General features: G+C 45.9%; 1 protein-coding gene across 1 annotated transcript in view; it reads right to left on the bottom strand.

Annotated features, from left to right (window-relative positions):
• SMCHD1 (structural maintenance of chromosomes flexible hinge domain containing 1) overlaps positions 1-16,139 on the bottom strand; it is a 100,065-nt gene extending 83,926 nt beyond the window's left edge. Inside the window, exons 1-3 of the mRNA XM_075416391.1 lie at positions 15,791-16,139; positions 1,224-1,299; positions 607-768 (exon numbers count right to left, since the gene is read on the bottom strand). Coding sequence (XP_075272506.1) covers positions 607-768; positions 1,224-1,299; positions 15,791-15,982 — 430 coding nt within the window. The 5' untranslated portion in view covers positions 15,983-16,139. The remainder of the gene's footprint in view (positions 1-606; positions 769-1,223; positions 1,300-15,790) is intronic.
• Between the last annotated feature and the right edge of the window lie 1,748 nt (positions 16,140-17,887).

The following is a 17,887-nucleotide window of genomic DNA, read 5'->3' as shown; positions in this document are numbered from 1 at the left end:
ACTGCTGTACCTAAGATGTACATACTTAAGAAGTAATCATAGCTACAGGCAAGAATTTTCAGAGAAGCCATAAACAGAAATTAATTTTTTCAACATAACAATATGAAATGCTGGTTACATATCTAATATACTAGTTAGATAAAAAATAAAGCAGCATCTTTTTAAAGAAATACTTGCTCTCATTACTAAGTTAAGCCCCATAGAACCACAGATGGGACAGCAGACAAAATTCTATGGTTGGTCATACAAAAACTGGTCACCGAGTCCAAACAAAGTCAGTACAGGAGACAAAAACATGACAACACACATGCTGACCTGTCTGGATAACATCCGCAAGATTATTATCAAGACTTTAGTCATTTCACTTTTAAAATATTCAAACTTCTTAAAAAAATATTTGAGGAGGTACCTCTGTAAATCTGGATTTTTACATTGCCATTCTGAGTCATTTTTAAAAGAAAAATTTCAGTAAAGAACACAGTTAATTTTTCTTTCACAGTTAAGACTGCATTTTTTCATCAGCTGTAACTAAAATTTAAATTGTTCATGACCACATTATATTCACATAAACATCATTTACACAAGATTATTTTGGCAAGTACTCACGCAAAGGATTTTGCCCTTCGCTGGCATAGTACTCGTACATCCCACTTTTGACAAGTGTATCATAGTGGGGCAGGAAGTCAATTCGCTCCTTGGTTGCCGAAATCAGCATCTGATCAACTGACTGTAGCAGATATAAAGTAACTCCATCCCGAACAAGTTCACCTGCAGTGAAGATGAAATGTAAAGTATATTGAAGAGCATTCATTGCACCAGTCAACTTCTGCTCTCAAAACCAGTACAGGTTTAATCTCAGGTAATCTCTATATTTTCTTAGGCAATGACTACTCAGCCTCCTAGCAACAACATTTAATTTCAAATCTTTTCACGTTTCCAAGCTTAATAATGCAAGTTTTCTTAAGCGACAGCTATTTACATGCCATTTTTTCCTATCATTTACAGAATTTGTAATGGAAGGTAAAAAGTTACCTTGTATAACGGTCATCATACTAATGAGTACTTGCTTGTGAAAGTCTATTTTTGTAACAATTCTTGACAAACTATTATAGGATTTGTACTTCCAGTTAATTACTGCATGTCAGTGTATAAACAATCACCATGCGGTCTTTATAATCAATATAAGAAACAGCTGTATTTATTTTGCCACCTAAGATACTTACTGAAGTTGTCTTCTGTAATTTCCTTCCTGTTCGTTGTGGTGATAACAAAGTTTTCATCAGTAGCTATGCCAAATGCCTACAAAAATTGCAAGTTATTCAGTTGTGATAACTATGCATTCCATAAAATATTCAGATAAATGAGAAAACACCAGTCTTTCTATTCACTTTGCCACAAACTACTGAGAAGTGACAAAACTATTTTTTCCACTTTAAGTCAGAAATAGAGTACAGTTTAATTCCGGAACTTCACTTCATTTGCTTTCTCAACTTAGCCATAACTCTCTGTAGTAGAGTAGTTTTGTTTTTTACCTGCTTAAAATATGTTCTGGCGAGCAACAGTAATCTCAAGGAGGAGGAACTGTCTTATGGGTAATGACCTTTAGGGCTGAAGAATGAGACTGAACAGCTCTATTCCAGACTGCGTAATTACAACAGCAATAGTCATGATCTAGAGGGTGTCCCATATTTAATTGCACTTTTGAGACACTAAACCAACCAAATATTTATTAATGTTGGATACACATTAAAGTCTTTGTTCTTCAATTATATTACACATTTAAAAAAAACAAAAATCAAGATTTGTTTTAGAAAAATCTTTACGACTAAAACACTGAAGTACAGTCTTCTGAACCTAAACAATCTTTGCCACGTTGCTGCCACCAACTTTTGAATATGTTTCTGTAGCTTTGGACTGTTTATCCTACCTTCTACATAGATTCATAGGCCTCTACATCTGCCCTCATTTTTGCACCCTGATGTCAAACATTAATCTCCTTCTCAAAATAATAAACTAAATACCTGTATTGTCTCCTGCCTTTCCAGGTCCTTGAAACTCAAGTAAAAGTCAGCTCTGATCTTGTTCAACTCCATTAACCCCTTCAGTCCTGCAGTCATGACTCCGACAGGTGCTTTCTGTACTTTCAAATTCTTCCCTGAAGACCTCTCATTCCCTGTAGCAGCTTGCCCTCATGATTTCGTAGACCTCTTTCTTTCCATCCCTAGTATTCAGACTCACAAAAATATTTTTAAAACTCTGCTTAAGGTTTCATTAGAAGTCTACTTTCCATCTCTCAGTTACCTTCTCCCTAGTTGTCACTATGCTAAAGATACAGTTAGTCTCCATCAGCAAAATTAGAAAAATTGTCAAATTTCTCATAGTGCTTGGTGCAAATGAAACAAATGGAGGTGACACAAAAAGACTGATGTTCAGACTTAAGAGTCTGCAGTAATTATTACTTTTAAACTCTTCTATGTTCAAATAACTTAACTCCTCATATTACACAGATTTTCACACAGCAAACCTGTGCAGGAAAAAAAAATTAATTTCTCAGAACAACGCAAATAAGCAATGAAAAATATGGACACTATAAACTAACATCCTACTGTACCATTCAATGTTAACAGTTAATATAGAATAACTGGAGAGTTTTACATTTGAAAGCATGGATAAGCATCTTTTCCCACCAGGTATAATTACAGCTTCCCTGTTTTCTCTACCTCCCCAAAGCTCTTCTGCTCTTCAAAACCTTATGAAGAGCGCAGTATTTACTTCAAGGCAGCAAGAAATTAGGATGTGGTAGTGCCTGCACAAGACAGCACCCTGCTAACTGGGCAGGGTGGCCTCCTTCACCTGCACGTTCTGGCTGAGCCCAGCACTACTGCATCTACCAGCAGCAGCTCCTTTCCGCTTAGCTCCAAATGGAGATAACCTACTAAGTGGGTTCATGGACCAAGTTTGGCAGTCCTAACTGCAGATAACCTGCTTTTCTTGTGCTTTGAGAGGCTACATCCTTTGTAAACTTTGGTCAACTTAGAAATTTCTCAGCTTGAAAGCTTCACTTGTGTATCTTTTACTTCCTCTTTCCCTCTGTCCTGTGCTCTCACAGCCCAGAAAGCCAACCGTATCCTGGGCTGCATCAAAAGCAGCGTGGCCAGCAGGTCGAGGGAGGTGATTCTGCCCCTCTGCTCTGCTCTGCTGAGACCCCACCTGGAGTATTGTGTCCAGCTCTGGAGCCCTCAGCACAGGAAAGACACGGACCTGTTGGAGTGGGTCCAGAGGAGGGCCACAAAAATGATCAGAGGCATGGAATACCTCTCCCATGAGGAAAGGCTGAGAGAGTTGGGGCTGTTCAGCCTGCAGAAGAGAAGGCTGCGGGAAGGACCTATAGCAGCCTTCCAGTACCTGAAGGGGGCCTATAAAAAAGATGGGTAGAGACTTTTTAGCAGGGCCTGTAGTGATAGGGCAAGGGGTAATGGCTTTAAACTGAAAGAGGGTAGAGTTAGACTAGATTTAAGGAAGAAATTACTTACTATGAGGGTGGTGAAGCACTGGCACAGGTTGCCCAGAGAAGTTGTGGCTGCCCCCTCCCTGGAAGTGTTCAAGGCCAGGTTGGATGGGGCTTTGAGCAACGTGGTCCAGTGGAAGGTGTCCCTGCCCATGGCAGGGTGGTTGGAACTAGATGATCTGTAAGGTCCCTTCCAACCCAAACCATTCTATGATTCCATTCTCTGTTATCTCAGCCACTGTCTCTTCCCACTATGCCAAGTAGCAGTGAGGTGGCTCTACAGTTGTCTATCCATTATGTGGATGTGGTCTCCAGGAAGATGAGCTGGTCATCCCTAAATAAACGTGCACCTACTGGGTAATTTGCTTGAACAGTTGATGTTTCATTTGATTCTGATAAACAACATTTGGTCAAATGTTTCATTTCTCACTAAGATTCTCACATGTAAAAGACATAATAGTATCTTTTGTTGACTTGATATAAAGTTCAGGTTTCAGTGCCAAGCCCCTTTCAGCCTAGCATTGTACCAGTTTTTCAAATAAGTACTGAAGATGCACCCAATTCTTGACTTCAGAAGATTCACATGACAACCTAGCACTATGTTCAGACTACAAATCTGTTGGTTATTCTTCTGCTAATTGCCCAGATGCACAGTCACAATCTAGCTTTTGATGTCATCAAAATCTTGAAGTGTACAATAAAATCACTATACTTGGAAACATCTCTGCATATTCATTGTGAAAGTACATTTGGAGGTTATTGTGTTGAAACACCTAAGCAGAAAACTTTCATTTTTTTGGACACAAAGGAAAAGACTTTTGGGGGAAAAAAAAAAAAAAGATAAAAGTTCCAAATTAATCCACAATCTAGGAGAAAAAAAAAATAATTGTATGTTCTCTAAAAAGAGAGATAGATAAGTGAAAAGACAAAGATTCATAAACTATTGGTTACATATGATCACTACATGCAAATGTAAAAGTCAAAATGTTACAAAGATGAACAGTTCTATGCATACAAAAGAGAAAAAACCCACCTAAACTCAAAAAAGTATAGAAGATTATATTACTGAACCAAATTTTCAGTAGTCCAGGAAAACAACCATAGCTTCTCACCAACAGCCATTTAAACTGTTTGCTAAGCCACACTTGCCGTGTACTGAGTGTACACTGCAGGGTTCAGGTGCCAGAGGGCTGTAGCGATGACCAGTGCGGGAGAAGGCCATGCCCTGAGCCAGTCGCAGACAGTGCCAAATGGCTCTCAAACTCATGGGAATAACCAACTGCATGCCAGAATTTCAGCCAGAAGGGCACATGGTGCTTCTGCTCAAACATATTGGGGAAGAAAGAGAAGAGACACATGAGAAGCAACAGAGGAGAAGTATCAGAGGAGACACTGCTAGGGACAGCCCTGGAAACACTGTTGAAAGGTGTTCCATGCCAGAGCAGGGATGACCCCAAAGGTGCTGGGGCCCAGGGCAGATCCATGTCAGGGCAAGGGACTTCCCCTCTCTGTCCTCCTACTCCCATGGGGCTATGGCCTGTGGAGAACCCACCAGAGCAGAAGAAAACTGCTAAAGAGCATGGAGGAGCAGCAGCAGCAGGAAACCCTGCACGTGGCCCTGACCTCTCACACCGCCTGTGTCCTCACCAAAGGAACTGGGATCGACTGAGTGTTGTGCATAGGGAGAACAAGGGAGGCTTGGAGAAGGGAGAGGAAAGGCATTTCCCTAAATGTTTGTTTAATTACTGCTCCTCCCAACCAAAAGTTTGTGTTAATTGGCAATAAGTTAAATCAAGAAAAATTCCCCTAGTCGAGCCTGTTTTGCCCACAGCAGGATGTCAGTCATTATACCTACAAAATGATATAAAAGCCAAAAAGCTGTCTTCCTTCAAACAAAATTAATGCACTCCTTGTAAACTGGAGGCTGAGTCCAGAGCGCTGCCTACGTTAAATAAACAAAGCTAACAGCTCTCAATTTCTTGGTGGATGTTTATGACACGAGATTAATATGATGCTAAAAGGCAAGAGTTTGAAACAGACCAATGAATGCCAGATGCCCAAGAAGCTTTCAGCAGAACAATTTACAGGTACACTACATGAAAGTGTGAATGAAATGTGATCTCTAACCCTTAGATCTGAATCAAGCAGCAAAGTTCAATTTCTATACTCACTTCAGTCACAGGTTTTCTTTACAAACTAAAAAAAAAACCCTCAAAACAGAACACAAGCCCACGAATCACAGACAACTCCTCAGCAGCTAAGACTCCTTCAAACAGGCCTCAGTTTATTTTCTCTTTCACACATTGGCACATAAGGTCCAAAGCAAATTTTGCTGCTATTTGATCTGAACACACGCTGTGAGGCTTACCTGGCTACTAAGCCAACCAGAACACTTAGCATTTAGTCAAGGTAGATTTCACCTCTAGATCTAGCATGTGCCTTGGAAGAGGTGTTCAACCCCCAAATGTTCAACTTAGTGTTTATACCACCACAGCTTGCAAAAACATGGATAGGCTTGAAATGGTAAGCGAGGGAGAAGTGGCACACTGTCTGCTTCCAGTGGTCCTCCAGACTACTACCATAAAATAATAATTGCTACTGATGACTTTTCAAACTGAAGGAACGGAACTGTCTCACGTAAACTAGTGAAAAAGAAACTACATCTTTAGAGAAGACATTTAACCCCCTGCAACCCAAACTTTTCCAACACAAGCAGTTGTTTCCTACAATAAGCTACTTCCACAAATTTAAAATGCTCTGTCTCTTCCTACGGTAACCACTCCCAGCAGGCAGATGCATGAGAATGATACGAAGGACTGGCCTCAGAGCTTGGTTGTGTAGCCAAGTGATAACAGAGCCGTAACAGCCACGCTGCCACCTTCCACAAACTGGCACCCAGTCCAGAAAATTATTTTCTGGGTAGAAGAACTGTACTGCCGATATGAACCTTTTAAAGAGGACGTGAAATGTATCACTTAATTGTAAAGAAATCTGGCAAGGTCATTGTCAATGCTGTCCTATTCAGTTACTCATTTTCAGAAAATTTATCTACATACCTCAGCTACCCAACACAATAAAAGAAATTCAGATTTACTTTGAGTATTTCACACTGATCCAGCAGCTCCTTTGCAGGCACTTCATTAGGAATCTAAAAAATCAACCTATATGCCACATCCAGACTTTGAGAGCCCTACAGCCTCCTGTAACTTTGCATGTGATTAACTGAATGTCCCATGCTATTTCCCAATTCATCACCTGAAAGATACACATTTACCAGTTAGCTATCCTGCTTTACATCACATTAAGAAGAATTGTAAGTCCAAACCGAGAGAAATATCACAGAATCACAGAATGGTAGGGGTTGGAAGGGACCTCTGTGGGTCATCTAGTCCAACCCCCCTGCCGAAGCAGGGTCACCTACAGTAGGCTGTAGAGGACCTTGTCCAGGCAGGTCTTGAGTATCTCCAGAGAAGAAGACTCCACAACTTCCCTGCGCAGCCTGTTCCAGTGCTCTGACACCCTCAGAGGGAAGAAGTTCTTCCTCATGTTCAGATGGAACTTCCTGTGCTTCAGTTTGTGCCCATTGCCACTGGTCCTGTCGCTGGGCACTACTGAAAAGAGCTTAGCCCCATCCTCCTGACACCCACCCTTCAGATATTTGTAAGTATATATTAGGTCCCCTCTCAGCCTTCTCTTCTTCAGGCTAAACAAGCCCAGCTCCCTCAGCCTGTCCTCGCAGGAGAGATGCTCCAGTCCCCTCATCATCCTCGTAGCCCTCCACTGGACTCTCTCCAGTAGCTCCTCATCTTTCTTGAAGTGGGGAGCCCAGAACTGGACAGAGTACTCCAGATGAGGCCTCACCAGGGCAGTGTAGAGGGGAAGGAGAACCTCCCTCATCCTGCTGACCACACTCCTCCTAATGCACCCCAGAATGCCATTGGCTTTCTTGACAGCCAGGGCACACTGCTGGCTCATGGTTAACCTGTCATCCACCAGGACACCCAGGTGCCTCTCCACAGAGCTGCTCTCCAGCAGGTCCACCCCCAGCCTGTACTGATGCATGGGGTTGTTCCGCCCCAGGTGCAGGACCCTGCATTTGCCTTTGTTGAACCTCATCAGGTTCCTCTCTGCCCAACTTTCCAGCCTATCCAGGTCTCGCTGAATGGCAGCACAGCCTTCCTGTGTATCTACCACACCTCCCAGTATGGTGTCATCAGCAAACTTGCTGAGGGTACATTCTAACTCTTCATCCAGGTCGTTGATGAAGAAGTTGAACAAGGCTGGGCCCAGTACCGACCCCTGAGGGACACCACTAGTTACCAGCCTCCAACTAGACTCAGCGCCACTGATGACAGCCCTCTGAGTTCTGCCATTCAGCCAGTTCTCAATCCACTTCACCGACCACTCATCCAGCCCATACTTTCTGAGCTTCCTTAAGAGGATATTATGGGAGACTGTGTCGAAAGCCTTGCTGAAGTCTAGGTAGACAACATCCACAGCTCTTCCTTCGTCTACCCAGCCAGTCATGTCATCGTAGAAAGCTATCAGATTGGTCAGGCATGATTTCCCCTTCGTGAATCCATGTTGACTACTCCTGAGAACCTTCTTTTCCTCCACTTGCTTGCTGATGAATTCCAGGATAAGCTGCTCCATCACCTTTCCCGGGATGGAGGTGAGGCTGACCGGCCTGTAGTTCCCTGGGTCCTCCTTCTTGCCCTTTCTGAAGATTGGAGTGACACTGGCCTTTCTCCAGTCCTCGGACACCTCTCCTGTCCTCCAGGACCTCTCAAAGATGACGGAGAGTGGCTCAGCAATGACATCCGACAGCTCCCTCAGCACTCGTGGGTGCATTCCATCGGGGCCCATGGATTTGTGGGTGTCCAGATTGCTTAAGCGATCCCTCACACAGTCCTCCTCGACCAAGGGAAAGTCATCCTCTCTGCAGGCTTCCTCTCTTACGTCCGGGGCCTGGGATTCCTGAGGGCCTGCCTTGGCACTGAAGACTGAAGCAAAGGCGGCATTTAGTAGCTCTGCCTTCTCCGCATCCTCCATCACCACGACACCCGCCTCATTCAGCAGCGGCCCCACATTGTCCCTAGTCTTCCTTTTGCTGCTGATGTAGTTGAAGAAGCCCTTCTTGTTGTTTTTGACATCCCTTGCCAGCTTCAATTCCAAGTGGGCCTTGGCCTTCCTCATCGCATCCCTGCATGCTCTGACCACATTCCTGTATTCTTCCCAAGTGGCCTGCCCCTCTTTCCACATTCCATGGACCTTTCTCTTCCACCTGATCTCCGCTAGAAGCTCCTTGTTTAACCATGCAGGTCTCCTGCCTCCTTTGCTCCATTTCTTTCTCAGGGGGATGCACCGCTCCTGAGCATGGAGGAAGTGACGTTTAAACAGCGACCAGCACTCTTGGACCCCCCGCCTTCGAGAGCCCTGGCCCACGGGATTCCTCCCAGTAGCTCCTTGAAGAGGCCAAAGTTAGCCCTCCTGAGGTCCAAGGTTTTCATCCTGCTTATCGCCCTGCTTCCTCCACGCAGGATCCTGAACTCCACCATCTCATGGTCACTGCAGCCGAGTCTACCTCCAACCTTCACATCCTCCACCAGTCCCTCCTTGTTTGTTAATACAAGGTCCAGCAGCGTGCCTTTCCTTGTTGGTTCCTCCACCACTTGCATCAGAAAGTTATCATCGATGCTCTGTAGGAACCTCCTGGATTGCGCCTGCCTAGCTGTATGGTCTTCCCAGGAGCTGTCAGGGTGGTTGAAGTCCCCCATGAGAACCAGGGGCTGTGATTGTGAGGCTGCTTGCAGCTGCCTGTAGAAGGCCTCATCAACCTCCTCCTCCTGGTCAGGTGGCCTGTAGTACACACCCACCGTAATGTCACCCTTATGAGCCTGTCCCTTAATTCTAACCCACAAGCTCTCAACTCTTTCCTCATTTGCCCCCAGGCCAAGCTCAATGCATTCCAGTTGCTCCCTCACATACAGAGCAACTCCACCACCTCTCCTTGTTGGCCTGTCTTTCCTAAAGAGTCTGTAGCCATCCATGACAGCATGCCAGTCATGCGAGTTGTCCCACCACGTTTCTGTGATGGCAACCAAGTCGTAGCCGTCCTGCTGTATAATGGCTTCCAGCTCCTCCTGTTTATTGCCCATGCTACATGCGTTGGTGTAGACACACTTGAGCTGGGCTGTCAGTCTCACCCCTGACCTTGGCACACCAAGCCTGGGCTCGTCCCTAGTGAGCTGGGCGATGTCCCCTTCCCCCTTCGAACCTAGTTTAAAGCCCTCTCAATGAGCCCCGCCAGCTCGTGGCCTAGAATCCTTTTTCCCCTAAATATATTAGATCAACAAAAGGATGAAACTATAAAACACATCTAAGGAAAATTACTTTATTCTCACATCACAGATTTTCAAACCAATAACTCTTTCACCAGTGCTTATGGATACGGATATCTTTGTATCATCTCTCAATTACTCACACAACTAGATAATATCAAGCCCGTTCATACAAATTAACAAATACAAAAAGTAAGGTATAAATAGATTAAGTGGAGACAAAGGCCTGGCTGGAAATAATTAAGAACTGTTTGTAACTTGTAAGAGTGCAAATCAGATAAAACTTATCCAGTCCGCTGCCGGGTCAGCTAGTTTCAACATGATGACAGCCTGCTGAGGATCTGCTACTGAGCTCTGATGGTACAAGAGCAAGTATGATAACAATCACCTTTAATCACAATCTGAATGAGCTCGTCTAATATCAGAACATCGACATGTATCATCTTTGGACACCCACAGCAAGTGGAGCCAGAAGTCTCTAGAGAAGCAGTTGAATTCATAAAATACAGAAGTTATTTCTAAGCGTCTCTTGGAGCTCAAAGCAGAGTTATGTATTACAGAAATATAAGAACATTCAGCAGCCCATACCTTCCGGGCAGATGGTCACTAGAGACAACCTACAGACAAAAACCAGCAGTGAATACAGGTGTGCTGAAACATTTTCCAACCATACTTTATTGACAGTTACCTCCATCTAAGGAATGAATTACAGAAGACAGCATTTGCAGAACTCCTACTTAGAAGTTTCACTACTTTCAGAAGTTCAGTTGACACACTTCTAAATATTTACAAAAATATATCAATGAAAGGTGTTAAGAAGTGAACAGATGGTTCAACAGAAACATTAAGAATATTTCTACCTATCCCAAGATCCAGTAACAGAATAAGTTTTTATGTCGTAGCTTAAAGTAAAGCTTTATCAAAATTTCAGTGAAAAAACAGAGAGAGAAATTGCATGACAGAAGCTGCATACATAAATCTATGAAATCTTGCCCAGAACAACGAGTTAACTCAGTCATCTTTTCAAGATATGCAAGACTGAACAAGTGGAAAGAAGCTGGGGACCCTAGAAATTATGCAAAGAGCACGCTGTCATTAGCAGACTTATTCAGAGTCTGGACAAATATAGGAACTTTAACCAGACCTTCACAAGCCACTATGTCTAAAAGCACGAGTGCAGCTATCAGCCAAAATTTTGACATCAACTCCATACAGTTTCCACCATGAAAATACTTTGTGTGGCATCACTTGTCAAAGTAAGCAGAATTTGGAAGCTACTCTTCAAAAATGAAAAATACTTGGTCACATCTAAGAAGTTGCACCTGGAAAGTAATGCTAAAGGAATGCAGATACTCTGCATCTGACCATATTGGCATCACTCAATTTGAGCAGGAACTTAAAAACCACACAGCTTTCCAAATCTGTCAACACATAGTAAGTTAGCACCTAAGTGCACAAAGTTATGCAAACTGCATCCTTCTTCCCACTGTAATGTCAGTAACAAAGATGCTATAGACAAGCACTTCAGTGAAGCCTGAAATACGACAGTTTCGAAAAAACCACCATATTGTTGCATCTTATACATGCCTTACGGTACACCCAATAGTTTCTCTAAAAAGCAAGGAAAAACTTGTTTTGTGTATGTATGTATGTACTGCATGTTTAAAACATATCCATTTTTAGTTTCTGATTATACAGAATCTTCAAAAGCGAGTAAATTAACATAGGCTTCATAATACTAGAATATAATTATTGCATAATGGAATGCTTTCATCATTAAGAATGGAAGTACTTTTTTATTGATCAAATTTATCAGAACAGTATACTACTAAGTAATACAAATACCTCTTAAATTTAAGAGTTACTCTCTGGTGATACAAACAGCAGAAGTTGCTATATTTTTTCCTTGATTACAAATAATTTCACTATATGTTATTTATTCAGCATTGGCAAGTAAATATTCACAAAAATAATTACACTTCTTTCCTAAATTTCCACCACAGCTGTACTGCTTCTCCGTACTCCCTCTTAACGAACATCCTTTTTTGCCTCTTAGCTTATTGATACACGGCAATTTATCTCAGTGGACTGGCAAAATAATCTGTTTAAATAGTAGGTAGACTGTTAGGATACAATGGGAAGCTGAACAAAAGATGTCATGAAAGATTAAAAGCAAAGTATTTTGGTTTATTGCAATTTTGAATATTTACATTACAGATACTTTCTATAAAAATTACAGATATACACTTCCTATATATTTCTTCAAACAAGGAGTTCACAACAACAATGAAAAGTTTCAAAAGAAGTAAAGAAGAATTTACAAATGTGTTCAATTCCTATTTAACTAGTAACACTAATTTTAGTACCATTAGCTCTCTTCAGACTGCTACTTCACCTCAAAGCCTCTCAAAAACCCTTTCACACATAGAAAAATGTGTGTACTTTTCAGCATACGTATCTTTCTCCTTTAAAAGGAGTGTGACCTCTGCAAGTGCCTGGAAGGATTCCTGCTAGCTTAGCAACCAACTGAAGTGCTCCAACCTAACTGTGTACCTGGACAACGTGAGCCAGGGATCTAGGATTAGCTACCAACAAAGTCTAGCTCCATTCTGCACATTGCAGGTAAATATTTTGCAATTATACTCTAAACATCAGGACAAGCAATGGGGCACATACCTAACAAAATACAGCAGGTGTACAAGCAATAGTGCTCCCAAGAAGCATCAAGACTCCCTGTTTAATTAACTTATGAACCTCAAAACTTCATGGTTCTTGGGACTGAAATCAAACAACTGCTCCACATATGCTCGACAGTGCTCATATGGAATAATCAAGCTAACAGATAATTTTTAATTAAGAGGTTTCTGCTTTAGGATTGACCACTGCAAGGAAAAAGAACGAAGACTATATATGCTCCAGCTTCTTCCATAAGAATTTTTTTTTTCTTACATCTTTCACCCCCACACACACTCAGGAGGAAAGGCTAATTTATCAGTACATAAACCCACATCCAACCACACCGCCATGCATTAACTTGTTGTTAGGGGACAGTAAAAAATTTCATAAGGTGACAACAAATATTTGCTTCAAAAAAAGAAAACCAAAAGTTTCAAAAATTAATAAAGAATATTTTCATAATAATGGAGGAATATTTTATATGAGAGCAGACAGAGAGGACATGAATCAGCTCCTAAGTCAACCTCTCAGTGGCTGAATCTCTTGTCTCAAGAATCAGTTAACCTGCTACACAAACAGGAAATCACTCGCCTTCTCTCTGCATCATGAAAAAAAGTTAATTCTCAGAAGTAGCAGTCTAAGACCACGCCTTCGGGCATTCACGTATTTTCAACTCAGAATCATCACATACTGTAATCTGGTTTAATTCATTATTTTTTCAAGATTTACATTCTCTGTGGACTCCTATGTATCCAGTTTTATCCACAGGAATTCTTTTATGCCACAGGAAGATGTTCACAGCAGAAATAGTTCCAACAGCTTAGAATTTCTGGCACCCTCGTCAGATATTACCACCCCCACAGCCCAGGTGGCAGACTGGAAAATGTATGTGCCCTTTCGCTGCTACAGTAGAATCCTTCAGTCACCCAACAAACTGCCGATGAAAGTCAATGTAAAGCTGAGCCTGTACTGAGGCTGAGCCACCGGACAGGATACCTGTGGAAACACCACTGCTAGACATGCGGCATTTGCCTGATCATGCACTGATAGTCTCCAATAGCTTTAATTGGAGAAAAGCAAATACAACATTCCACTTCATCTTAGTCTGCACAATTCAAACCTTGCTTATCAAAAGCATCTTTCTTCCTGAGCTTTCATCGCTTCCCTGACACATTTTCAGCACCATGAAGTGAGGAAAGTCTGTCCCAGTCAAGTGAACCCATTCTTCACCCTTCTCCTGAAAGCAGTTAGTTGCAACTTTCAAGAGGCCAGAAATTCAGCACTTTGGAGTACAACACCCAGAGAAACAAACAATGTGCAATACTCCCAAGGGCACTGAGATGCCAGACCACTCTTCCACAAGCCTACAAGAACTGGTACACTGTTGGTGCGGGAGACATCAGATATCAAACTTTCTGGACCTCAGCCTGTCCAGTTTTCACTGTATTAGCATTTACCGGTCATGTGAAGCCACCTGAATGCATGGAAGCACACTAAGGCAGAGTTAGATCCCCACAGGTAAGGCAACAAAATCTCTGAGGTGCAAAGAGCCACGACACTGAAATTAGGTGTGACAGAGGTATCCAAACACATCAAGTTCTGCTTTGGAGCACCAGACTTTTCAAACACTATGTTGCGCATCTGAGCGCTCGCCTAATGGCATTAAAAGTACTGATTCCACAACACATATTTGAGAGAAGAAAACTTTGAAGCTGTTTGTACCCAGGATTCGTCACATCTCATGATGATAGCTTATTTCTGTATAAGACTGCAAATATGCCAAAAGCTCTGTGAATTACTGAACACCATGAGGCTGCATGGAAACAGACGTCACTGGAGTGTGCAGCATATATAAAAAAGCCATGAAAAGCAAGACTCCCTTCTTGCAAATTAGCTTTCACCTCAGCCCATCAATTAATTACAAAAGCTTAGAAAAAAGATGGGTTAAACATCAACGAATTTTCCATGAATACTGAAAATATGAAGCATCCTTGCAATTCATCTGCTAGGCACAGTTGAGATGGGATCCATTAAGTCAACTCTTGGAGGAACTCACGTAATACTTAAAGTCACCCATAGCAGATACGAACTCTATAACGATGCTCCATTAAAGAGGAAGCTGGTTCCTAGAAGACCAGGAACCCACCCCACAGTCAAACTTCTCAGACTGTTACACTGTACCAATTTCTTTATTCCATTCAGTTACTTGTTTCTTCCAGTCTTCTGAAGTTTAAGAACTCTGACCAGATCAAGGGACGTGCCAACAGCCCACTGTCAAATTACTGCTGAGCGCACTTTCAGCAGTAGTGCAGACTGGGCACCTCTAGCAGAATTTTGAACGACTGAACAGTTCAAACAGTGAAGAACTGTGCAAGGAGAAGATGATCATGTGCGACAGCTACTCCTGCTGACGTTGGTAACTCCAAGCTTCCATCCCAGCAGCTACCATTACATTAAACGCTGTCCAGACACAGGGCAAACCAAGCAATTTCCCCAAAGAGTTCGCAGCCTCGAGAACAAAGTGCAAACTACACTGGATAAAGAAACTACAGTAGAATGTTTCACCAGACTAAATTAGCGCACAATTTATAGCCGATCATCCTGTGCACGTCACAATCTAAACCACAGGCAGGCAGCTAACAGGTTTACGGCATTCATCGCTCCCTCAGAAACTGAAGCCACGCCAGAAAATGGGCGATGCCCGCCGGTACCACCGGCGAACGAAAGCAAACCGCCCGCGAGCAGACCGAAACCTCCGCCTCCGGGGGGGTCCCAGGACAGAGCAAGCTCTCGTCCCGCCTCACCCCCGCAAAGAGAGCCGAGCGCAGGCACACGGGACAGTCACCACCCAGCCCGGCGCACCACGCCGTTGGCAGCCGCCGCGCCGCCGCCGCTTCCCCGCGCGGGGGAGCTCCCGGGCCGCCCGCTCCCTTCCCGCCCGCCGCCAGGGGCTGCTCCCGCCGCGCGGCGCCGGCCTTTTCCGCGCGGCGGGCCCGGCGCCCGGGCGAGGGGGGACGCCACGGGAGCGGGCGCGGCCTCCCCTCGACGCCCGCCCGCCCGTCCCGGCACGAAAGTTCGGAGGAAAGCGGCGGGGGGGCGGCGGCCCGCGCTCTCCCGGCCACGCGCGCCGCCGTTGGCAGCGGCTGGGGCTCGCGGCGCCCCTCGGCCGTGCCTGCCCCCCTGCGTTAACGCCGCGGCCGCCGCCGCCGCGCTCCCCTTCCCTCCCTCCCTCCCTCCCTCCCTCCCTGCCCGCCGCCCGCGGCACCTGGCAGACGGCGCTGCGGAAGCCGCGGTAGTTGTCCTTGCCGTAGCTGAGCACTTTCTCGTCCGGATCCGCCTGCTCCCGCCGCCGGTCGAACAGAAAGACGGTGCGGTCCCCGTTGCCGCGAGGCGTCAGCAGCATCGTCCGGCGAGCCCCGCGGCTGCCTCCCGCCGCCGCCGGGGCCGCTGCTGCCATGTTGGGGAGGCCGAGGAAATGGAAACCGTCCCGCCGCGATGGCGGCGGCAACCTACTGCCTGGCCCGCGAGCTCCCCCGCCTGGCGCTGACCGGCCCCGGCGCGGAAGCCCCAGCCGGGGAAGGAGGAGGAGCCAAGCGGGACGACGGGGCGGAGGCCCGGAAGGGCGGCGGGTCCGTGGCGGTGCCGCTGCGCGCTGGCGGCTGGGCGGGGGCCCAGGCGGGCGGGGAGCGGCCTGGAAGCGAAAGCGAGCCGAAAGAGCCGCGACCTCGGAACGAGTCCGCGCCCTCCGCCCCTCCCCCCCCGCCGCCACTTCCGCCGCCGGGCGGGGAGGGGCCGTCGCGGGAGGCGCGCGGGCGGACTGGGCGCCGGATCCGCGTGCTGCGCCCGTCGGCCACACCCGCTCCGGCCGTAGAGGCGCGCGAGGCCGCCTGCTCCGCGCGGGGTGGGTGGTGAGGGCATGGGCCGCCGGCGGGCTCCCGTCGCCTGGCGGGCACCCCCCCCCCAGCCCAGGCGCAGCGGCGGCCGGCAGCGACAGTGCGCGATGGCGCGGTGCCCGCTGGTCGCAGCGGGAGGCTCGTCCTCGGGCTTGGTGTGGCGGAGGCCGGCTGCAGACTGGAGGCGTGAAGTCTGAGGTGGTCTGTCTGCCTCGATGTAAACCAGGTCACCCAGGCCCACCAGCTGTTGGTTGTTCTGCGTGTTTAGTGCTTGGAACGATTTCCTCCTCTGATGGAAGCAGCTGGTGCATTGTCTTCAGCCAGCAGGTCGAGGGAGGTTCTCCTCCCCCTCTACTCTGCCCTAGTGAGGCCCCATCTGCAGTACTCTGTCCAGTTCTGGGCTCCCCAGTTCAAGAAAGATGAGGAACTACTGGAGAGAGTCCAGCGGAGGGCTACGAGGATGATGAGGGGACTGGAGCATCTCTCCTACGAGGAAAGGCTGAGGGAGCTCAGCTTGTTTAGCCTGAAGAAGAGAAGGCTGAGAGGGGACCTAATAAATGCTTCTAAATATCTGAAGGGTGGATGTCAGGAGGATGGGGCCAAACTCTTTTCAGTGGTGCCCAGCGACAGGACCAGGGGCAATGGGCACAAACTGAAGCACAGGAAGTTCTGTCTGAGCCTGAGGAAGAATTTCTTCACTCTGAGGGTGACAGAGCCCTGGAACAGGCTGCCCGTGACTTCGGGCTCCATCTGTCGTAATGGTCTTCCGTGGCAGGAGAGGTGATGTGTGGTGATGGGTGGTCACTTGCTGCATCCGGAGCTCATGGCTGATGTATCTGGTGCGGCCCGTGCCCACAGGCTGCAGGTTGGAGACGTCGATCTCGATGAAGTTGCTGGGTGCCAGTTGTTGAAAACCAGGTCCAGTCCCATCATCGCTGTGCTCTGCTAGGTGTTCATGCAAAAAGTCCATCCTTCTTTAATCTGGATGATTCTTACTACGATACTACTGGTACAACACATAACAATTATAACAGTGATAACAGACAGTGACAGGGTTATTTAACAATTAACTTTATACAATTTATTTATCTATGGACTATTCTCCCCCAAAATCAAATGCCCATGAGGTACACATCGGACTTCCCCATCCTTCCGCATTACCCACCAGGTACACCCAGGTCCTTGAGCAAAAGCCCGCGGACGGGCTTGCCTTTGCCCGAGGCAGGACTAACTCAAACCGTCTTCCCTAACATGTTCCGCATGTGCACTACGGGGACTTTATCTCCTTCTACGGGGTGCTGAGGTTTTGACTGGGCAGGACCAGCCCGGTTGGTGGATCCCCTGGTGTTAACCAACCAGGTGGCCTTTGCTAAATGAGTATCCCAGTTTTTGAAAGTTCCACCCCCCATTGCCCTCAAGGTGGTTTTTAGCAGCCCATTGTAACGTTCGATCTTTCCCGAGGCTGGTGC

Source organism: Opisthocomus hoazin, chromosome 3, assembly GCF_030867145.1.
Source record: "Opisthocomus hoazin isolate bOpiHoa1 chromosome 3, bOpiHoa1.hap1, whole genome shotgun sequence".
NCBI lineage: Eukaryota > Metazoa > Chordata > Aves > Opisthocomiformes > Opisthocomidae > Opisthocomus > Opisthocomus hoazin.
This window is presented reverse-complemented; position numbering and strand designations above follow the sequence as displayed.